This window comes from Aspergillus sydowii (assembly GCF_001890705.1).
Source record: "Aspergillus sydowii CBS 593.65 unplaced genomic scaffold ASPSYscaffold_13, whole genome shotgun sequence".
In the NCBI taxonomy this organism is placed as follows: Eukaryota; Fungi; Ascomycota; class Eurotiomycetes; order Eurotiales; family Aspergillaceae; genus Aspergillus; species Aspergillus sydowii.
Window position 1 is genome coordinate 409,335 of NW_024467871.1, and position 21,939 is coordinate 431,273.

The 21,939-nt window shown below is 51.4% G+C and overlaps 9 protein-coding genes across 9 annotated transcripts; 5 read left to right on the plus strand and 4 right to left on the minus strand.

Moving 5' to 3' along the window:
* Positions 1-19: 19 nt before the first annotated feature.
* Positions 20-2,255, minus strand: ASPSYDRAFT_160540 (putative proteinase; the record flags this gene model as incomplete). The annotated part of the gene is made up of 6 exons (XM_040842920.1): positions 20-244; positions 291-351; positions 398-473; positions 522-1,748; positions 1,798-1,987; positions 2,040-2,255. The coding sequence occupies 6 exons, from the start codon at positions 2,253-2,255 to the stop codon at positions 20-22; spliced, it is 1,995 nt and encodes a 664-aa protein (XP_040698394.1).
* Positions 2,256-4,687: 2,432 nt separating this feature from the next.
* Positions 4,688-6,762, plus strand: ASPSYDRAFT_61172 (uncharacterized protein; the record flags this gene model as incomplete). Its single annotated transcript, XM_040849953.1, has 5 exons — positions 4,688-4,929; positions 4,978-5,001; positions 5,055-6,429; positions 6,624-6,628; positions 6,675-6,762. 5 exons carry the CDS (start codon positions 4,688-4,690, stop codon positions 6,760-6,762), a joined length of 1,734 nt encoding a protein of 577 aa, XP_040698395.1.
* Positions 6,763-6,843: 81 nt separating this feature from the next.
* Positions 6,844-7,683, minus strand: ASPSYDRAFT_61173 (esterase/lipase family protein; the record flags this gene model as incomplete). Its single annotated transcript, XM_040849954.1, has 1 exon — positions 6,844-7,683. The coding sequence occupies one exon, from the start codon at positions 7,681-7,683 to the stop codon at positions 6,844-6,846; it is 840 nt and encodes a 279-aa protein (XP_040698396.1).
* Positions 7,684-10,402: 2,719 nt separating this feature from the next.
* Positions 10,403-12,520, plus strand: ASPSYDRAFT_160513 (Zn(II)2Cys6 transcription factor; the record flags this gene model as incomplete). The annotated part of the gene is made up of 6 exons (XM_040842917.1): positions 10,403-10,498; positions 10,588-10,750; positions 10,798-10,977; positions 11,032-11,504; positions 11,554-11,688; positions 11,750-12,520. 6 exons carry the CDS (start codon positions 10,403-10,405, stop codon positions 12,518-12,520), a joined length of 1,818 nt encoding a protein of 605 aa, XP_040698397.1.
* Positions 12,521-14,152: 1,632 nt separating this feature from the next.
* On the plus strand, positions 14,153-15,705 carry ASPSYDRAFT_160454 (putative MFS transporter; the record flags this gene model as incomplete). Its single annotated transcript, XM_040842907.1, has 2 exons — positions 14,153-14,319; positions 14,364-15,705. 2 exons carry the CDS (start codon positions 14,153-14,155, stop codon positions 15,703-15,705), a joined length of 1,509 nt encoding a protein of 502 aa, XP_040698398.1.
* A 507-nt stretch (positions 15,706-16,212) lies between these two features.
* Positions 16,213-17,276, plus strand: ASPSYDRAFT_35285 (NRDE family protein; the record flags this gene model as incomplete). The annotated part of the gene is made up of 2 exons (XM_040845321.1): positions 16,213-16,278; positions 16,347-17,276. The coding sequence occupies 2 exons, from the start codon at positions 16,213-16,215 to the stop codon at positions 17,274-17,276; spliced, it is 996 nt and encodes a 331-aa protein (XP_040698399.1).
* Positions 17,277-17,975: 699 nt separating this feature from the next.
* ASPSYDRAFT_159981 (uncharacterized protein) lies at positions 17,976-18,385 on the plus strand (the record flags this gene model as incomplete). Its single annotated transcript, XM_040842871.1, has 2 exons — positions 17,976-18,112; positions 18,232-18,385. The coding sequence occupies 2 exons, from the start codon at positions 17,976-17,978 to the stop codon at positions 18,383-18,385; spliced, it is 291 nt and encodes a 96-aa protein (XP_040698400.1).
* A 628-nt stretch (positions 18,386-19,013) lies between these two features.
* Positions 19,014-19,963, minus strand: ASPSYDRAFT_49720 (uncharacterized protein). The gene has a single exon (XM_040847898.1). It carries the CDS (start codon positions 19,568-19,570, stop codon positions 19,202-19,204), a length of 369 nt encoding a protein of 122 aa, XP_040698401.1. The 5' UTR covers positions 19,571-19,963; the 3' UTR covers positions 19,014-19,201.
* A 352-nt stretch (positions 19,964-20,315) lies between these two features.
* Positions 20,316-21,918, minus strand: ASPSYDRAFT_210180 (cation diffusion facilitator family transporter). Its single transcript, XM_040843977.1, has 8 exons — positions 21,873-21,918; positions 21,778-21,822; positions 21,581-21,728; positions 21,439-21,519; positions 21,269-21,387; positions 20,988-21,216; positions 20,856-20,935; positions 20,316-20,784 (listed from the first exon to the last, which is right to left on the minus strand). Exons 2-8 carry the CDS (start codon positions 21,799-21,801, stop codon positions 20,446-20,448), a joined length of 1,020 nt encoding a protein of 339 aa, XP_040698402.1. The 5' UTR covers positions 21,802-21,822; positions 21,873-21,918; the 3' UTR covers positions 20,316-20,445.
* Between the last annotated feature and the right edge of the window lie 21 nt (positions 21,919-21,939).

Sequence of the window (21,939 nt, forward strand, 5' to 3'; positions counted from 1 at the left end):
TATCTAGATCTACGAGCATCTATAGGGGAAATTGCGTTCTGGGTCGCAGTGCATCTTCCAGAAGCGCCTTGTCCAGGGCGATTTCGTCGAGGGTCTTGCCTTTGTTGTCCATCTTGTTCGGAGCGCCGAGCAGCGGTTTCAGATCTGCGTCGCAGACTGTTCCCGGCTCTGGGAGCTTGCCCTTCTGGAAATACTTGCGGATGGATTGGGCTATACATGTTGAGGGTGCGGCGAGTGTGCAATGCTGCGACAGTTAGTACTGAGCTTGGCTCCACCGCAAAGTGACTTACCCCCTCCGAATCTTGCCGGAGTAAAATCGACCCGGGAAAAGCCGCGGACATCGTCTTCGCACTGCTGGAGTTAGTAATGGTGGTTCGAACGAGTGTCTGATTCCTACCTTTGCAGGGGAGTAATTGGGTCGAGGATATTATTTACAAAGAGTATCGGGTGAGAAGTGTTCCCCGTGACAGGAACTGCAGAAAGTCAGTGGTGCAACAAGGTAATGCGTCAAATAAACCTACCGGGCATCTTCCACTTGGGCTTCATCTTCCACCCGACACAATTCAGATGCGTATGGGCCCAGTAATTGCCAAAGGTACTGCTAAGCTCGTTGAGGCTCCGCCAATGCTGGATGAAGGCCTCCTCATCCACATCCTGCAGATATTCCGCGTCACCGCAGAGAATTGCGGACGTGGCATACATCTCATTCTGTCCAGTTCCTTGACAATCGGGCGACCAGGGGCCGGAAATCAAACACTCGGCAGATGGGCAAATGGGTGCCCGTCTACCGTGCTTAAAGTCAGCCAGCGCCGAACCATCTCCTTTGATAAGATCGCGGGCGGTCCCTGCAAGATACGAGAATGCAATCAAAGGCTGATATATAGCAATCCGCTGGACAGTCTTCAAGTCTGTCCATGTCACCACTTCTGGTCCGCGCGTCGTAGATGGCTGAACTGCCAGTGATGAATTGAAGAGGCCGTTCTCTATGTCCTTGTAAGCCTCCTTGATGGCGGCGGGGCCACCTCCTACATAGAAAGGACAGTCTTCTCCTATCGTGTCGCAGTAAACTGTGAATTTATCAAATACGTTGTCTGCATCCACAATGGGCTCCGGGCCGACTCCGGTATAATACCTCTCCGCATCAACCACGCCGTCCAATACCACCCGTTCAACACGGTCTGGGTACAGGGCTGCAAATGTTGTGCCAATGACGGTCCCGTAGGATCGGCCCCAGTAGATAAGCTTCTCTCGTCCGCGGCGCCATTTCGTTCGAGTAAGCATGGATTGGTCGAGGCCATGTCCCTGGCAGTTGTTATATTGGCTTTGCGCCTGCTTCTCCCGCCACTCGCCATGTCGCTCAATGATTTCAAGCACATCCCTGGCCACTGGAGGAGTGTTAAGATGCTCTCCCAAAATATCGCCTTCGGCAGATGGGATGGAGAGAGCCTGCGAACATCCAATGTTGAGGGCAATGGCGCGCTGCCAGTTTCGCATAAATGAGTCCGTGGAGCTGCCGAGCATCCCGTCCGCCTCAGCTTGAAGTTCCCAGTTCTTTTGGGAGAAGAGATTGGGAAAACAACTAAATCCCGGTGTGGTGTTGTTGACACCGCGAGGATCGAAGCCGATGATATCAAAGTACTTCGGATCATCCCCGACATCTGAAGTCGGCAGAACGCTTGCATCCGCAATTGTCTGCAGGTTCCGACCGTCGAGAAGGGCCTGGGTAACTCCCGAGCCACCAGGGCCGCCTAGAATCAGTTAGAAATAAGATAGCCAGGAACAGGACTAGGGACATACCCGGGTTGATGACTATCGCCCCACCGTATCGAGGATCCGTTACGGGAACCTTGGCCGGGAGCCGGGTGACAGCAATAGCCACGCGAGAGCCCTGGCCGTCTGACCGATGCCAATCCATCGGGACATCAAGGCGCGCGCATTGAAATCCACCAAAGCAGTCATGGTACTCCAGCGCTTCGGACGGTGTAATCTACTCCAGGTTAGCCTGCGGTCAGGAAACAACGAGGGTCAGACGGTTAAACCTGGTTCCAAGCAAATTGAGGATCCGGTAAGCCAGGTAATAGGTTGATCTCTCGTTCCATCGACACTGGGAGCAACCACCACGATAACCCCGCGAGAACCGTCAGTACCAAAACGACGGGTCTGGCAGCATATCTGCGGGAGGGCCCGTCTTGCCGTGGGGAATCGCCATTTGAATTCCGGCTGCTGGAAAGACTGGGATGTTTATGGTCTTCCATGTGTCATCAACCTGTTGTACCTTGTTGCAGAGACATGCGCCGCACCAAGGCCAGCCGGAGCACCGGGGGAAGACAGGGTCTTTTTAAGTATTGACGATTTGTGGACCCTATCTGAGCATTATTGGGCGGCGAGAATCAGATCTTTCCTCCGTGCTGATAGAAGATCACGCACGGTTTGCGAGCCTGTCCCACCGACGAATCAAAAAGGAATAATATGCAGTCACAGGACAAGACAGGGAAGAGCAACGAGATGAAGACAACGCTATTGGATCGAGGCGGGCAGTCGAGAGTTTCGGTAAGAGTCGGTGTCCGAAGGGGTGGGTGATGCACTTCTGATCTGAGTGGAGTCCGCCGCGAACCGTCCCTAGCTCGATAGTGTGGCCGATTTGACTGAACCTCGTCCAACAGTAGCACGTCGTCAGCGGACGATCACAAAAGCAACAACTCTCTGCACCACTCATCGTCAGTGGATTTGTCGTATGAGGGGAAACCTTGCGTCGATGTACTCTGTAGTCCGTAGAACTTTGAAAGAAGACGGGGCCTCTTTCAATGTGGGATCCATGGTTGACGAGCGGTCTAACCACAAATAGACGTGATGATCCTCTGCCGCATTGGACTATACACCGCTTACTGTATACGGCTGTTGGTTTCCAGGTGATTTACGTGCGATACGGGAGGATCAATCTGACGGATCAAAAAAAGAAGTCTCATTTCGTCCATTGTTATATCAGGAGGCTTTTTGTGTTGTTGTTTACTCTGTCTCCTTCTTCTTCCTGCTTCTTTTTTTCGACGTTTACTTTGCAATGCGTGCACAATGGAAGCCCTCACACCCCAAGTAGACGATGTTGATCTCAGGATCCGGCAGGCGGAGGAACTGACGAGGCTGCGAAAGGAACGCGGCTTGGTCAAGTTGCAGAACCAGCTGGCAGAGGAGCAGCGGTTGCTGGCCAATTCCCATAATGCTCAACCGATCTCTCATACCATCCACCGCCCCCCCCGAACCCACGGACTTCCTCGGTCGCTACCCCGTCCTTCCCTTCGAGCGAGATTCACCACCGGGATTGAAGCGATCGGACTCGGAATCGACACTGTCTGAAGAAGACGGGTTGCTCATGCTTCCTGAGCATATCCCCATGCTTCCGGTGTCTAAAGTATACCAAGGCGTCAACCGAAAGGAGTTCCTGCTCCTGATGCGTCGCTTGGAGGCACACTTCGCAGAGTAGGCGCGTTACTATACACTCGACGACAACAAGATAGCCGAGGCATGCCGGCATTTGTCTGAAGGGATTGCCACAAAATGGGCGTTGGTTCGACTGTCCCCAGATGGCAGGCGGACGTGGTCAGATTTCTGCGTCTGGTTGAATTCAAATATTTGCAACTTCGTCAAACCCGATGTCGCAGAGAGGAGATATCAAACCGTCCGTCAACGGCCGAACCAGCCAGTCAGCAGATATGCCGCGCTGTTGGGCTCGCTCGAGGCAAATCTGCCGCGGCTCGTGACGGACTATGAACGGTGTGAGCGACTCTGGGAAGGAGTCCTTCCGGAAATTCGAAACGCATCGCGAGGTGGTTTCCCGACTTCTTTTCACACGGGCGTGTCTCAGTTATGCGCCGCTGGCAGGTCTGTGGCAATGACGAATCGGGGAGGACGGCCGCGGAGAAGACGAGGCCGAGGGAGGAGGAGGGCTTCGTGAGACGGGCGTCACAGGCCAAGCTAGTGTGTCATTGTTACATAAAGCTGTGAAACTCGCGTGTCAAAAATTGCCGTCCAAGGTCCGGGGATCATGGGGCCGGAATAGCGACACAGCGGAAAAAAAATTGCCACACTTTGCACAGGCAACGGAAACGGGCGGCGGACAGTTTCCTTGGTCGTAGGCAAACCTTCCTAGATAGACTAACTACTGTCAACACCCGGTCTCATCGGTAGGACTAGCCAACAAAGCAAGCGCTGCCCAAAACGCACGATTCTTCACAAGAATCGCCAAGCATGCCAACCCCAGTGCAATTGGACGTACAATGAGGGGTTCCCTCCCCAGCTCGCACCGCCTCAATGACTCTGCGCGTGCCTCGCCAAATTACCAGCGTCGATCCTGCTGCAAGCGGTCTGATTTCTGCGGGCGCCGCAGGGCATGGACAATAATGAGATGGTAGCATGAGCTGTTTGGAGTAAAGCAGCCGGCTCTTGCGCCGAGTTGATGCGCCCCAGTGGCTGACGACTTGGCTGGTGGAGTCTGAGCTGGCGATCGAGGCGATTCCGGTCCCGCAGTCTTTTCCTGACTCAGGGCGATCGTTGTCCTCCAAATATTCGCCAGTTGCTCGGCTTCCATCCGTCCTTTCCCCTCACATCTCTTTTTCAAAGTTGGATTCACGACAGTCGACTGTTACTTTGACTTCTCGTATGGTGCGCATGTTGCATCGCACGACTATTTCTCATGCCGGATGACGTATGGTCTGGGAGCTCCACATGCTCCCTGTCGAGCGACGGCATGTCTGTCAGGAAGGATATGAAGCCCGAGTTTCACAGGGCCTGGCCGCGGTGCACTGCGAAGGCGATGGATCTCGAAATCAACGAGAAGATGCCCCATAATGAGACTACGGAGGTCGCTGGTGTGACCAAGATCAAGGCCGTGGAGGCTGTGGGGGGAAAGACGGGGAAATACATCATGTATGCCGGGTATGTATCGCCCCAGAGTTTCTATCAGCCTCTGCTGACAAGGTTCAGACTGGCGATGGTCATGGTCATTTAGTGAGTCGTCTTGCGCCCTGTCCTTCGACAGACTAACCGTACTAACGACTCAGTGAACTGGACAATTCAACGGTGGGTACATATCGAAACTTTGCGAGTTCCGATTTCCATCAGCTTGGGAAGCTGGCCACCCTGAACACCGCGGCAAGCATTATCACAGCTATTTTCAAGCCCCCTATCGCTAAATTGTCAGACGTGCTCGGGCGAGGCGAGGCATACGTCGTGACCCTGACGTTCTACATCCTCTCGTACATTCTCTGCGCCTCGTCAAAGTCATTCAACACTTACGCCGGTGGTTATGTCTTCTACTCCATTGGCCAGGCTGGGATGGCTATCCTCAACTCGACAATTGTGTCAGATCTGTCTTCAATGCGCTGGAGAGGCTTTGCTTACAACATTCTGTATATACCATTCTTGGTTACGCCGTGGGTATCTGCTTTCATCGTTGACAGCGTAGTCGGCGGAATTGGATGGCGTTGGGGAGTTGGTATGTTCGGTATTCTAATGCCGTTTTGCGCGAGCTTCATTATCATCACGCTCCTCGTTTTTCAGCGGCGAGCCAGACGCCAAGGCCTCATTCTCAATGAGCAGCTCACTACGTATACCTTCTGCTCGCGGATTGACCTCGGGGGCATACTCCTCCTCAGCGGTGGCTTTGCGCTGGTCTTGATTCCAATTACTCTCGCAGCTACCGCGTCCAACCGATGGTCAACACCTTGGGTCATCGCTCTGATCGTGCTAGGAGGACTGGTTCTGGTGTCCCTTGTCCCGTATGAGAAGTACGTTTCGCGCCATCCGGTTGTCCCGGTGCGTTATCTGCGGACACTGTCTGTTGTCATCTCTTTTCTGCTCGGCTGCATCGACAATATCGGATATGGCGCGACGCACACTTACCTTTTTGTCTGGTCCATGGTTGCGCACAACTTCTCCCCCCGAGATGCCCAGTTCCTCACCTACACAAATGGAGTCTCCCAGGCGCTGATGGGAATGGGAACTGGTCTTCTCATGTATCGGTATCGTACCTACAAGTGGATCGGCGTTGCAGGCGCGGTTATCCGGCTGGTCGGATACGGAGTGATGGTTCGCCTGCGCACAAATGAGAGCTCCATTGCGGAACTCTTCATTGTGCAGCTGGTTCAGGGAATCGGTAGCGGCATCATCGAAACTATAATTATTGTCGCAGCGCAGATATCAGTTCCTCACGCAGAATTAGCCCAAGTCACGTCCCTCGTAATGCTTGGTACGTTCTTAGGAAATGGAATCGGGTCTGCTGTAGCCGGTGCGATTTATACAAATCAGCTCCGCGATCGTTTGGAGATACACCTTGGGCCCGGTGCCGCCGAGGGCCAGCTCGCTACGCTGTATAACTCGATTACTGATCGTCTACCAGAATGGGGGACTGCTGAGCGCACCGCCGTTAACCAAGCAGTAAGTCATATGCAAATTAAAACTGGGCATCTGCTAACCTACCGTTTCCAGTATTCCGATGTCATGGGGTTTGTGACATACCAGTCCTATCATGCATCTTGACACTTGCTAATAATCGCAGATACATCACCATTGCGGCCCTGGCATTTGCCGCCCCAATCGTTATCTTATCTTTTTTCCTTCCTAACAAGAAGCTTGGGTAAGTCTATCAAAGGAAATATAGAAGCATTACTAACCACCACCAGCGACGGGCATAATCTCGTGCAGGTCACACCTGATAGCTCCCGATCGGACTCCCTTGATATCGAAAAGCCGAAAGCTCGATGCTTTTGAAAACAGTGACGATATACATAGTTATTACACTACCATGAATTCAAACGATTATGACCATACATTACTCCTATATGTCCAGTTCTATTTCCCCGGGGATCCGATCACACAACCAAACTCCCTATCCGGCTCATCATCCAGCGCATTCTTAACCAAGTTCCAGACATTCAAATCGTACGCCTCCCCAATATGCCCAACTGGATCCGCAGGACAGACTTCCTGCACCCAAACATTATTCACACCCTCCTCATGCACAAACGATGTTGTAGTCGGCGTCACCATCTCATCATACTTTGATGCAATAACAGTCACCTTAATTCCCTTCTGCACAATGGGCTCCCCATCATTCAACTTATCCACAGCGTCCCCATCAGGGCCCAAATCATCACAAGCCGGGCATCCAAAAAGCTTCAGCACCTTCCCAACAAGCTCCCTCGAAGCATCACCCAAGATATACGCCAAGTTATACAGCCCGATGAAAGTCGTCCCCCTCGTCGGCGGCGCAATCGCCACAACCCGCTCAACGATCTCCGAGATCCCGTCCTCAAACTTCGGCACATACAGCGACTGGAAGGCGCCCTCGGAGTGTCCGACCAGATCTACCTTCTCGGCGCCCGTCTCCTCCTTTACCTCGTTGATGTATGCGGCGATCTCGGACGCCGACTCCGCGATGGACTTTAAGCCGCCGACAAAGGGAAAACCGGTGTAATCGCCGTAGGTTAAGGCGTAGGTGCAGTAGCCTTGCTTCTGAAGCCAGGCTTGCATGAAGTTGAGGTCTTCGTAGAAGGTTGCGCCGAGCCCGTGTAGGAAGACGATGGGGTTGCTGTTGTTTGCGCTGCGGCAGGAGTAGTCGTTTATTTCGCTGGCGCTGGCGCTGCCCAGGGCGATGGATGTGAGGGTCAAGGCAATGGATTGGAGACGCATCCTGGTGGCTAGCTCTTTTATTATATGATTATGGTATAAATGCGATTATTATTTTTAACGATAGAAAATAATGCCGAACGAGTGGCAGTGGAATGAACGTGTATAAAAGAGTGAATAGTATATCGAAAAAAAAAAAAAAAGCAAGAAGATCAAGTGGTGATAGAGAGCGACAAGAGGAGCAAAAGCGTCAAGGTAAAGAAGGAAAGAAAAACAACCCGTCAGCAAAACGAAGAGAAAAAGAAAGGAAAGGAAAGCAGAGTCCGATCTTTCATGTGGAGGCCAACTCGCCGATCTCTCATGCGCCAATTGACAATTCCCCCGTCAAATCGTCAACTGTCAGAAAAACAACCACACTGGGTCCTGGATGGAGACTGGCAGGCCGCACTATTGATTTCTGCAACTCCGGAACCTGCAAATGCTCATCTTCTATTCGCCTGCGCCAAACTGACAGGTCAGTCAGGCTCGTGTTCGGTGCTTGATTCCTTTCCCAATCCCGGTGCAGGATAATACTTGCGAGATTATTGTCCCGGGGTGCTGGTTCAGCTGACGGCTGCAAATTGTGCATGGTGTATACAAATTGGCGACGATGTTATGATCCAGAGGAGGGTCCCCCTGTTCTGTGCAGAGGCATGACAGCTGAATAAATGAATTTACTCGAACTGGAAATGTGCTTGCTTCTGCTCCTTCAGACGAGGAGAAGACAGGGATACCAGTGAAATTTCGGGGTTGTCAGCTCCAGTGTCCAGAGCCCTGATAATATATTAAGGTAGCTTGGTACTCCGTAATTGTGCCAAAGATTCGTTATTGGCTATTTGGATATGACCGCCAAGGTACAGTCAGATCCATTTAATCATTCCCCTGCGGAACCATAGGATGCACTGGTCCACTGCAAGTTACCAGAGTTTGTCAAATTAACANGCCAAATTGTCAAATCCGACGTGTTTGAAGCTCGATCACCGATTGAGCTGGGTATTCCGGTATTCCCGGGCGGGCGTATTCGTGGCTGTCGTATATTGGGATATTCAATATACCACGGCGCACATGAAGGACGTGTTCTGCCAAAGCGTTGGTCTGTGGTTTTTGAAATCAGAATGACCTAGTATATATTAAATGATTTTTACGGATTTTCTATACTAATTGTCATCGACATATCGAGATCTGGGTAGTTGATGTTGGATATATATTTTGCTGCGCAGAGGTTTTCGCCCAACCATCCAAATGAGGGTAGTAAAATGACGGGGAGAAGCGGAGGAATTAGATATGCTTGACTTATATTCTCAAGAAAGAATTTGACAGGAACAAGCGGCGGTGTCAGCTGGTCATTGCAGTCCTTTTTGATATCCTCGTCTTAGAGTTCCGAATCCTCGTCTGATCTGCCACCTTGTGTACGGTGAAGCGGTTGCGTAAAGATCAAAATTATGAATACAGTTCTGGAGAACTTGCGCAGATGTAAGGCCGACCACCAAAGAGCTTGAAAGGAACCTACCTATATCTCCGCTTGTGGTGCGAATTGCCCGTATCTCGAGTGTCCTATTGATGAGATTTCGCTAGGGGTCTACCTTTTAGTACAACGTCGCTCATGCATGAGAATTTGCAACATGTTCTCCACAACAGTAGCGTACAAAAATGCCCTTCATAACAGTAACGTTGCGACGACTGAGAAGAAGGCCGGAGTTGTAAATTTTCTCCTAGCTCATTGAGCAGGAATACTTGGAGTAAATCTGCCTAGTGCAAAAAATAGTTAGAGCCACCTGCATAAATAATACACCGTATTGTGCCCGCGCCAACCAGTTGCGGTCTTTCCGCCGCTCGCCGCCACCTACTCCGTGGAGATGCGTATAATAGCAACGAGGCCCGGTCCATGCTGCTTCCTGCTGGCCCGCTGGTTCGCTGGTCCATGCACAAAATAACCTCAGACTCAGAGTTTAGAACGGATGTCTCGGAATCGAACAACCCATACTCCGTAGATCCGCAGTTTCGAATTGACGATGTCAGCACAGGGACGCCCATCCGATATCTCTCACCGAAAGCCACAAGAATGATCTTCGCAGGAGCAGGGGAGCTTGACTATTGAGCCTTGGCTGTGCAGCACTCGGCAATTGGGGCGACCGAAACCGCCGAGAGGGCTTGGGAAGGAACGAAGGCATGACAGGAATTGAGGATCGTCTGATGGCTGGCTGAGCGTGGAGAGCAAGTGGAGCCGAACCTCAGGCAGCAACCGCCCCGAATTGGCTCTCGCTCTGCGCTAGGCCCAATGCGGACACCACCTCCCACTCCCCGACGCTCCGGTGGACGCACACAATCACACTCACACTCCCAATTCTTTCTCCTCTCCTCGGTCTCAGTGTCTTTGGCTCGAGAGAAAAGTCTTCACGCGGTACGGCCGTCCGGTGCTTCGAGTTGCTATATGCTGCATAACCGCCAGCGGCATACCCTCCGATTTGGCTCGCATACCGCAGGCAGCGCCTGCAGCGACAGCTCCCCACTTCAACGGTCGTGAACCCACTGCTCCAAGAGCCAGTGCCACTCCAGCCCGTGCGCGCAGCCACGGCGCTTGTCGTTGGTGTAAGCACACCGAAGCCCCTCAGGCGATCTCGGCCGTGCTCGCTCAGATCTCAAATGCGTCGATTCGCCGTGCTGTTGGTCCATCTTGAATGAAGCTCTTCTCTCTCTTCGACAGTTGCTCCTCAATCCCTCCAAGGGCTTCCACTCGCGGCTCATGTCGGAGAACTTTTCCAGAAAGCTTGCCGCCAGCGCCAACCAGGGAGCGCGTCAGTCCAAGTCTTGTAAAGTTTGCCGCGTTCGCAAGGTCAAGGTGCGTTGACAACTCCTTTTTTTTGTTTCAGATGCTTTCTTTTCAGGAGCCTCGCCCGCCAGATCCTCGCTCTGTCTAATCTAGTATAGTGCGATCGCGTGAGACCCTGCCACGCATGTTGTACTCACGGATACCCGACCAAATGCGTGTACGAAATTGCTCCAGGCGATGACTTCAAGCCGATTTCCCAGGTCGATGAGATTCGCAACTTGCGTGCTGAAATCAGGGAATTGACGTCGAGACTCGATGACAGTGAGTTTGGCCTATTCCAAATACCGGCCCCATCGCTAGTGATGCAGTTCCTAATTTGTCAGGCTCGAACCGGTCAAGTCGACGCTCAAAACAGCTGCACACTCTGTTCAAGACCGTCCGATCTGCCCCTGAAAATGTGGTAGTCCGTCTTCTTACAGAAATTAGAGGCTCTCGCAGAGAGCCGCATCGGCAGGTTGCAGCCCCTGAACCTTGGCAAAGCACCGATGGTACGTTTAGAATGTCACTCTGCGATGCGTGGACTAATAGAATACAATGATCAGAGTATAGTGATATCAAAGGCCCTGACGACGACGACGGCGAAACCCCGGAGGCTGCAGATGACGATTTGTCACGCCTGATGCTCCAACGCAGCTTTACCCGCGATTCTTCCTCAACAAGCGATGACTCTGCCTACGGGTCCATCTGTCGGATGGACGCGAGCAAATCCATGCTTGATGTTTTCATTGAGCGATTCGTTGACGCTTTTAGCCCTGAAGTTGATGTCAAGTCTGGGCAAGCCGGGGCGATACGAAGGGCTGCGGAGATCCGCATGTTTTCGCCCATCCTGAGCGATGCCTTCGAGTCGGTCAGTCAAGTCTTCTTCGGACGGTCTGTACAAAATAAGTCGATTGAAGTACAAGGTTTCTCGTATTATCCCCGCGTGCTACGAAGCTTGCAGGAGGCTTTGTTGGACCCCGAGCGAAGCAAGGCTGAATCGACACTGGCTACTGTGATATTGCTGATGGCGTTCGAGGTATTTTCCCGAGCCTGTTCATTAGTAGACTCATCTAACACATCAACAGAGTGTCGAGCGTACCTCTCACGCATCAGTGATCGCACACGTAAACGGCGCCGTGCGCTTGATCGAGCACCGCGGCCCGGAAAACCATATGTATGGCGTCGAGCACCTTCTATTCACCGAGCTCCGCCCATACTGGGTATGTCATAATCCGCTGAATTAACGAGAAGGAAGAAAAAAAAAAGTCTGACAAGCTGCAGGTATCTGCGTCTTTCACCCGCCGCGCCCCCTCGTTCCTCGCGCGAGAAGAGTGGAAAACAATACCTTGGGCCGCTGGCACAACTCAAAAGAATATCCTCCACTACCTACTAGATTTGGCAGTCGAAATCCCAACCTTACTATCCCAATCCGACGAACTCGAAGCCGGAATAGACACCGGTATACTGAGTAATCATGAAAAAACGGTTAAGCAGGCGGCGTTATGGAATGGACTCGGTGATCTCACAAATCGGTTCGCCTTGTGGAAGATCAACTGGGTGGATGGCTATCCGGATGGCCCACCGCGGGAGGTTGAAGCCGGTGACGGGAGCCAGTTCCCCGTGTTTCACTGTCGCGACCTTCGCACGGGCGCGGTCGTTACACCCACAAAATTCGAATACCCCGACCTCCTTCTTAGCCAAACTATGTGTATATATTTCACCGTCCGTCTGATATTATCGTCCGTCGATACGCGGCCTGTAGATCGCGTCGGGCCGCTAGAGCAGTACGATCTCGCGTGCGGTATCTGCCGCAGCCTCGAGTGGTACATTTTGACGGCTCCCGGAAACATGATCAATCGCCTCGCATTTCCCGTTCGTGTGGCGTGGGAGGCGTTCCCGAGCGGCGGTCCAGAGCGCAAGTTCCTCTACGATGTGTTGAAGTTGGTAGAGAAACGTCACTCCTTGGGCTTGTGGGGAAGTGGCATGGAGGAGCTGTCTCCGAGACATGGGTCCCCTCCAAAAGCCAACTCGCCTCCGAGGACAGAAGCTTAGCTTTGCAACAAAATCCGGCTATGAGTAATGATATATTTGGCATGAATGAGGCTGCTCTTTGGCGGAGAGGGCGGTTATAGCAGCTGCATCCTATATAGTGATGTATATAATAATATTATGGCAACTAGCTGGCATCTGGAATGACAAGCGGTCCTTACTTGCAAGGACAATGTTTTTATCAATACTCGCTGTTTCGGCGTATCGTGTGAAATTTCCACGGAAGAAACTAACATTGCGTCTCCAGTGCACCAGGGTCATCCACCATGTTTGTCACTTGAACGCACGGGCACTTGAGGTTCACAGACAGAGGAACCCCCGAGGAGATGCTCGACGGCACTGGAGGGGTCCTGCTCGTGTGGTCTTTGCAGGAGGCCTCGGTGATGAATCCTCTACAGGGCGCTGCCCCGGGCTCCCAACAATACATTTTACTACCACTGAACTCTACACCGCATGATGAATCTTGATCTCAACGACGGACTTTCTCCGCGATGGGTCCAGGCCAGGCGAGCTTTATCGAGACCGTGAGCTCTCCGCGGCGTCAATACCCTTGGCGACAAGTCTGGCACCTAGTCCTGGTGCTGCTGTCTGACGATTCGAGTGCGCCTGGTACCTGCAGTGGAGAAACCGTCGAGTTTAACCGCTGGGAGATAGGCGATGACAGGATGACACCGGTATTTCCGTCGAAATTTCTCAACCGAAGAAACTTCACGTATTAAGGTTCTAGCTAACGACGATGGAGGTTGAGACGTGCCGACTTGGAAGCCGACGCAAGCCCATGCGATCGGAGATGCTGCGAGCCAAGAAGACATCACAATGGCCTGATCGGTGATGCTGCAGCTGTGCCTCGGATAATTCTGACGTCTGCGATGCCACAAGCTCAACGGGTAAATGCTTGGATCCTGTCGATGTGCAGGCCTGTTACCTGGGTCGTCGGAACTGCAACACAGTTAACCTCCAGGGGGCCAACCATGGGCCGCTTTTCTGTATCCCAATCCCAATGAGAGCAGCAAGCACCAGAACCGGGGGAAGTGCGGGGAATTGAATAATGCAAGTTTCATATTGAACCAATTCTGGTGGACTCGACGATCCCCCGGTCTCATCAAATGACCAGACCTCGCTCCCCCTTCAACGGAAATACTCCGACCCCCACGGAACACGGGGACTGGGTCGCTTTTTGCCAGAATGGATGAATAGGCTTCAAAGGGTCTGGTGGATGTTTGAGCAGCTTCCAGACCGGCCCTGAGATTGGCTGGGAAACTGCCCATCCGTGGTTCCATGGGCCTTTTCCCCGGTCTTTCTCCGCAGATTCCAATGCAAAGGTCCCCACTCATGTTTTCAAAGACGGCACTCGATCCAGTCCCATCCAATCGCCGCCGCCTGCAGCTGCGTTTGGGCTCCTCGTGGCGCACATTGTTGGATTCCATCCCCAGAGCCCGTCAAGGGAGCTTGACGATGATTCCTAATCGGGGAGGAAGAGGCGGTCTTGCTGGTGTTGCATGCAGGCCATGGGCGTGTGCTGCGCCGGCTATATAAGTCACCAATACCCCGGGGCTTTTTGATGTGCCATCTGTCGCCACTGTTCCTCTCCTTCATCCTCAATTTTTCCTTCTTCCTGCTATTATACCCTTTGCGATGGCCGACGTCGCCGCTGAAAAGGGGGAGATTGCCCACGATGAGTTGCATTATGTCGGGACGCTGTCGCCGGAGGAGTTGGAAGTCGAGAAGAAGTTGCGCCGGCGCATTGACGCCATCATTATGCCGTTGGTGATTCTCGTCTACCTGATGAATTACATTGATAGGTACGGTTCGTCGTCCACGTTTCCAGACCTAGCTAATTGCGTAGAAACAATTATGCAGCAGCAAAGCTCCAAGGAATGCCAGAGGACACCGGCATGGTCGGCGACCAGTACCAGACCGGCCTCGCCATTCTGTTCGTCGGTTACATTCTCATGCAGGTCCCTTCCAACCTGCTCCTCAACTATATGGGCCGCCCGTCGCTCTACCTCGGTTTCTTTATCGTTGCCTGGGGCCTCGTATCAGCCCTGACCAGCCAGGTTACCAACTATGGCAGTGTCGTCGCTTGTCGTTTCATTCTCGGTTTAGTCGAGGCACCCTTCTTCGCCGGCGTGCTATTTTACCTGTCTAAGTGGTACACCAAGAAGGAGTTGGCCCTCCGAATGAGTATCTTCTACTCTGGCTCCCTGCTTAGCGGTGCCTTTGGAAACCTTATCGCGGCTGGTATCCTTGACGGTTTGGCGGGCGAACGCGGCATATCAGCCTGGCAATGGCTGTACATCATCGAAGGTGCCATCACCGTCTTTATCGGCCTAGTCGTGTGCGTCGTCCTCCCAGACTTCCCTGAGAACTGGCGCCTCCTCCCCGAAGAAATGAAGCACGTCGCAACGAAGCGTCTCGCCATCGAAGCCGCCCAAGCAGATATCGACTCCGGCGGTGGTATTAGCCAAGTTAAAGGTCTGAAAATGGCGTTCGCCGATATCAAAACCTACGCCCTTGCGATCGCTTACATGGCCATCACTGGAGCCAGTGGTTTCCAAAACTTCTTCCCGACCCTCACCAAAACTCTCGGATACAACAAAACCATCTCCCTGCTCCTTGTCGCGCCTCCCTACATCTTCATGGTCTTCTACTCCCTGACCCACTCATATTTCTCCGACCGCTTCCAAAACCGCTTCTGGTTCTTCGTCTACCCGATCCCCATCACAATCGTCGGCTTCGTCATCTTCATGACTACAGACGGCTTCGGGCCCCGCTACTTCTCCTTCTTCCTCATGATCTTCGTCTTCGCCCAGAACGGCACTGTTTACTCCTGGATCGCGGGTGCAATCCCCCGTCCACCTGCAAAGCGCGCCGCAGCCTACGCCTTCATCAACAGTATCGGCAACTCCGCTTCCATCTGGACCCCGTATACCTACCACGACTCGGACGAGCCCTACTACCGCCCCGCCATGGGCGTCTGCATTGCCCTCCAGATCCTCGGCGCCCTCATGGCTGTGTTCATGTACTTCCACCTCAAGTCCCTGAATAAGCGCCAGGAGCGCTTCGAGGATGTCTCTGCCATTCTTACGGATAAGGAGGTTAAGGTGTTGCAGAAGATCGCCGACCGCGAGGGCATTGATGTTCCTGCTGCACGCGACCTGCAAAGTGGGTTCCGTTATGTGCTTTAAGGAGCGTTGATGTATATTACAATTACTATTATTTTTATATATTAGTTAAGATAACGATAATCTATCCGAATGATGAATGAAATTGTTTCTTGGAGAACGGGGTCTCGTACGATATTCTGACTAACTCATTGGGCATTAATTAGCAGTAGCGGATTGTGCTGTAGATAAAATTGATGGGGAGATGATCAAGACCGTGCGACCCTTGCTTATTTTCGGTGGTCACTTCGTGTCTGGTGACCTATTGTTGATGGGAGCCGGGCAATATAATTACATTGCCTGACTGGGCGCCTCACTTCATTGTTGTACGAGACTACCGAATAGTATTCTTCTTAATACTCTGGAGAATGTATCATGCGTAGCCGAACCCGGTTCTACCCTGTAGTATAAATCACCCCATGTATACAATTGCAAGTATATAAACAGCAAATATCCATTCCAGTGGAGGTTTTGACACAAACGGAAGAAACAAGCAACCAAACAACTTGAACGAAAGGAATAAATAAAAGAATGTGTATTGCAATCTTAACTACAACACATCCGACTTACCGGTTCATCATTCTTAATAACCGCGATGTGAGTCCGGTGTATCTACATGCAACTCACTCACTCTTATATTTGAACAAGGCTAAGCGAACGTATAGGAATTTCTCAGTCGCCCAACTGCCCCGGTAAGATGGTGGTCATCCCGTTCCCCTGATAGTTTTACGAATACAACGGCTACATCTCTGCCGGTCCTCTCGGCCCGCGATCTCGCGCGTCCAGCGCACGGCACCTGGCTCGGGATCAACAAGATTGGCCGGGTAGGTGTATTGACAAACTGTCTTGAGACGGACTGTGCGAGGGCCGTCGGGGCGAGAAGCCGTGGAAGCGTTATCAAGGACTGGTTAACTTCTTGCCCATCCAGTGAACGAATAGGAGGCCAGGACAAAGATGGCAATGTGAAAGGACAAGGAAGTATTGAAGAGTTCGTGAGCTCATTGGCCGACCTAGGGGATGTGGGCGGATTCAACCTGTTGATTGGCGACGTGAGAGAAACCGAGCATGGCCGGGGTTTGGCGATAATTTCGAATCGCAGTGCCGGTGGTAGCTTGGCGTCGGACTCGGCGAGATTGTCGGGCTACTGTGCTCCATCTGGGGAAGCGAGGGAGCAGCTGCAGGTGAGATGGGTTGACTGGGGTGGCATTGAAAGTGGAACTGGGGAGACGATCGCGCTGAGCAACATGACGTTGGGAGACGACGATCACCAGCTGAAGTGGAAGAAGGTTTCACAGGGAGAGAAACTCACGGCCGAAGCAGTCGCCGCAAGTTTACGCGCGGGCGACAGCGAAGACGCGCTCGTTGAAAGGTTGTTTGATGTCCTATCGACGGATACCCTGCCCCGTCTTCCCGGGGGCTTAGAGGAGAGCGCAGAGGCATATTTGGGGTTGTTGCGGGCGGGAAAGTATCTATATTCCAGTCATTGGGAAGGCAGTGCAGCATCAGAAAGAAAAGAGAGCAACCGTGTCGAACCCGTCACATATGGAGGGCCTCTATGGCACGCAGACGCAGACAGTAATGTTGATCGGGCATGATGGGAGGGTGCGGTTGACCGCGCGGACTCTGTTTGATGAAGGGGGGCGGAGGCTTTCAGGAGAGCAGGGCCAGAGCCGGTTTGACTTTGTGGTGGGGATGTGCTGATTTTGTCGGCTGGCATGTTATGTCGCGCGTTATGGCATCATCTTGCATACTCGGAGTGACCTGATGATGCGACATTGTTTGTTTGCCGTCGGGGCCGTGTTGATTCAACCTTTTGATACTGTGGTTTGTTTAGTGTCAACAACACCACCAACGGTAACAACACGATCGAAAACATCAACAGCACAACACAGATGAGAGATACCGTATCCACAAAGCCAGACGGAGGCGCCCGAAATCCGTTCCTTCAGATCCACTGGCATGATCCACGGGAGAATGCGGGGAGAAGCCGGGGAAGTGACAGCAGGCGAGGACGACGGACTACGGAGGACTCTCGTCCGCACTAATGGAGGTCGAACCACCGACATCATCGCGGCCTGTTCCGGAAGGATACGCGATCACGTGAATTACGCCCGTCTGCTATATAATCACCTCGCCTCCTGCTTCATCCGATGCTTTCGCATAAGCCTCAGGAACTCCTGGTCCAAACTAACTCTGTTCCATCGTTTTATTCGATATTTGGCGCACTCTGTCCAGCAGACCACTCCCGAAGAAAGCACCTCAACAGCATATACATCGCCTCCTCGCGGATCATCATGCCACTCCTCAAAGCATCGCGCCCTGCGCTCCAACAAGTCACAGCTTCTTGCCAAGCCAGGCCCTTTTCCCTCTCGATCCCAGCCCGGCTCGCAACTGAGTTCCGAGAACCAACACCACGAGGTTATCTCGCAGAGTACGTCTTTCTCCCTCAGCGCCCCCACGTGTAGTTAATACATGACGTCATACATGCCTCGCTACACCTACTCGTTCTCCCTGGGACATGCTGAAAACACTCAACTAACCCCAATGCAGAAAGGGTTCATTCCCATTCCAAGAACGGGCGACGTCATACGAGGAGGTCATTTCACGGAGCACAGCTGCATCCTCAGCGTCCGAAGTCACCATGCTGCGCCGCCAGGCCGCTGACCAAAAGCGGAAGATTGAGGTTTTACAGGGGACGATGTAAGTCTTAACCGGCCTCTTCGACTCTAGTGTAAAGAACATGACACTGACAAATAGATCAGTTCCGAGCTTATCGCTGGCGAGAGGAGGCTTTAGACTGCAACTGCTTTGAATGATTCACTCAATAACGGCGCGGCGGCAATTGTCCTTTATTGCATTGCTATCTTTTGATTCTATCGATTCTCTGGAGAATCCCCATTATGATCCTCATCCCTTTTTCCTCCCTTGGTTCACTTGCATGAGTTCCGCTACAAATTGGTATGATCTGCGATCGTTCGACTGTTCGGACTCCCGTTTGATATTTTTTTCAGCATGAGAGAAGATTATACGTACATACCCCTACATAGCTTTCTGAACGAGATATGAAATAAAGTTACAGGTTTACTTGGTTCCTTGGGATAACTGCGTAGCGTAGCATTGAAGGGTGATGGCTCGGAAGACTTCCCTTTGCATCCGCCCTGGAAATTGGTTCCGAGGGCCACCGCGTCACTCGGCCGGGAAATCTGTTTCATTCGTAGAAGGCTTGACCGATGACGACTTATCATTCAAAGAGAACTACATACGTCAGGCAATACTGTGTCAGATGTATTCAGAACAGGAGCATAGCTTTTGAGTAGATCAATGACGGTTAGACCTGCATCAACAGTGGGCTGGATAACATTGACTATATCGGAAATTTGGAAAGTTCTCAATACAGACCACTACACCAAACAGACCATGCATGCATGGCTGGTGGCTAGCCAGCTATCTCTAACAAAGAACCCAGCGGCGCCCGCGGAAAATGCGTAGCAGCGGTACCAACAGGAACCACTCCCTGTCCTCATAATGCTTCCAGGAGGGCAACGAGGTAATCCCGACAGCGCCGAGGTGGAACAGCCACCGCAGTCTTGCGGACTTGCTTTTCAGCCGAAGCCCGGATAGTACATATTGTGTGCTGAATAAACTGAGGATGCTGGAATGAGAGCTCGGACTCGATTTCGGGACGATAGATGGATGGTGCGATGTTGCCTACGACATGGTACCATGTGGGTGACTCTGACTCTGGTGCGCAGAGCATGAATATCAAGTGCACAGGCCAGTGTTTATTGGTGGACATTACAATGCGGAGCTCGAGCAGGGCAGGGCTCTGGTCCTCCTTGGGTTTTCTGTGGTGGAGGAAGGCCAGGAATTGCTTCATCTGGTTTGGCATCGTGGGTGATGTGGATGCTATTTTGCAGAAGATGGTTGGTATAGATATCCTGGTGTGGTACTGGTAGTGGTTTATATCAGTGTGCCTTTCTTAAGCCCCCACTGCTTTGAAAGCATGATATACAGAACAGGTTATTATCCGATTTGTTTCAGAGAGTGGTAAGGTGAATAATGTACCTCAAAGTGCCTTTCAGAGCAAAGAAGGACCAATACTAATGAAATAAAGAAGCAAAACGAAGCCCAAGAAACGATCCTAAAAATAAAAACAACCAGAAAATAAGATATAACCTGCATAGGCCCACACAACAGTCGCCTATAGCCACTCCTTACTCGTCAGATTATACGCCGGCAACAAACATCGAACCTCTTCAAACGTGAAAGCCTCATATGAGAGATAGGAAGAAGCAGCTGGGAAAATTACCCTGGAAGGCTTTCGTAAATTGTAGAATGGCGTGGGAACATCCATACTGGCCCACGGTGGCGTAAAGGGCCAAACCTTGCCCGATTCGGCAAGTATTATGTCCGAAGCTCCCAGTACATCACCAAGGCTGAACACGATTCTGGTGAACAATCTGGGGCATGCCCCACCAGAATGCCATGGGAATGAATGGTGTCCATGGTGGTGTAAATTAACAAAAATATGCATTTCATATATTTATGACGTCGAGATTTTAGGGTCAATTGAACGGAATATGACAATATCTTAGTTTCCTAAGCTGAGAGTAGCCCTACTTGAAGTAGACGATGCTTGTTTGAATTACTTGTTTGAATTAGATAGTAGTATACTGATACATAACAGTGTTTTTAATATACACCCGCACCTTTTGAGAACCTCGATTATTTTACAATTACCAGCACATCTCAGTAGATGTCGGCCTACTCGCAGCACGACAAATCCGTACACATCTTCCCACACAAAAGATGACACTGCTCCCCGGCATTCTTGTCACCCTGGTCGTGGGATTCACTGTCCCCTGCAGTTATTAGCCCACTTCCTGGGATGACTGGAACTGCACCCTTAGGCACCACCGGCATTTCTGGCTGAAGCGTGACAGAATGAATACCGTACGCATGGAAACACTCTTTTACCGTCCTCGCCAGCGCGGGAAAGTCTGCTGCTCTATCATCCTCGAGGACAATATGTGCGGAGGCAAGGGATTTTTTCTGATTCAGACGCCATATGTGGAGTTCATGAACAGCGCGGATACCTGGGATCTAATTGTTGTTTTTGTGCGTTAGGTATATTGCATATAAATAACAAAGAATAATTGGGTATCTTCACGTACCTGAAGTAAATCATGCTTCACATCTTCATGCTCAACGCCATCTGGAGCACTCTGCAATAGGATAAGCCCGCTTCGTTTTACTTTAAACTGTTAGTTACGTGAAACAAGTTTTGAGTATTGATAGTAACCTACTTAAAGGCAGAGACGAGACGAATATCATGACAGCAATAGCCATGCTTACCGCAGGATCTGCATAGTAGCGTCCGTGGTAATCAGCCAGCCAGATAACGAGACCGGCGATAATGACTCCGAGATTGTTGGCACAATCACCCATAATATGGATAAATACGCCCATTAAGGCGAGGTCGAAATTCCCCTTCGGCTTGGGTTTGCCATTTAGAGAGTGCTTATGGTGGATGTGCTGTTTCGGTAAGTAGCTGGCTAGCCAGGGTGACCGTGTGATAGAAACGTACCTTTTCATCAACTGGGAAACCGGAATCGGGGCTGGTTTCATTGCCAGTCTCATGCTCTGCGTTGGAATGTCCATGGTTGTGACCATGGTTGTGGCCATGGCCATCCCCGTGGTCGTGTTCTAGAAACGCGGGTCAATAAACTTCAAGAAATGAGTATCAAAAATGCTTACCATGTAAAAACAGAACACTGATAATGTTGAGACCAAAACCCACACATCCAACAATCATGACAAGTTTCGGATCTTCCACGACTACGCAGGACGGGTAATCAGCAACGGAATTTTCAAAGATAGAAAGAAAAGGCTGACTTACTCTCCAACGTGACAAACCGTTCAAGAGACTGTAAGAATATACTGATCCCGAGTCCAAATAGCAGGACTCCATTGAAGAATGCGCCTACCAGTTGCGATCGTTGCCATCCGAATGTGAGAGACTGCGGCGGGGAGTGTCTTTCCTCAACCTGGAATTATTAGTATCGAAATACTTATTCCAAGCTTTTAAGTACTTACAATAGCAGCGGCAAGTGCAACCATGAATCCAACAATATCACTGAGCTATATATAGGTTAGTTCGTGACACATATCTCAAGGAGCGGGCAACAAACATAGTGAAAAGCATCTGCGATAAGAGCAAGCGAGCCAGTATAGAAGCCGACTATGTGATACAATTAG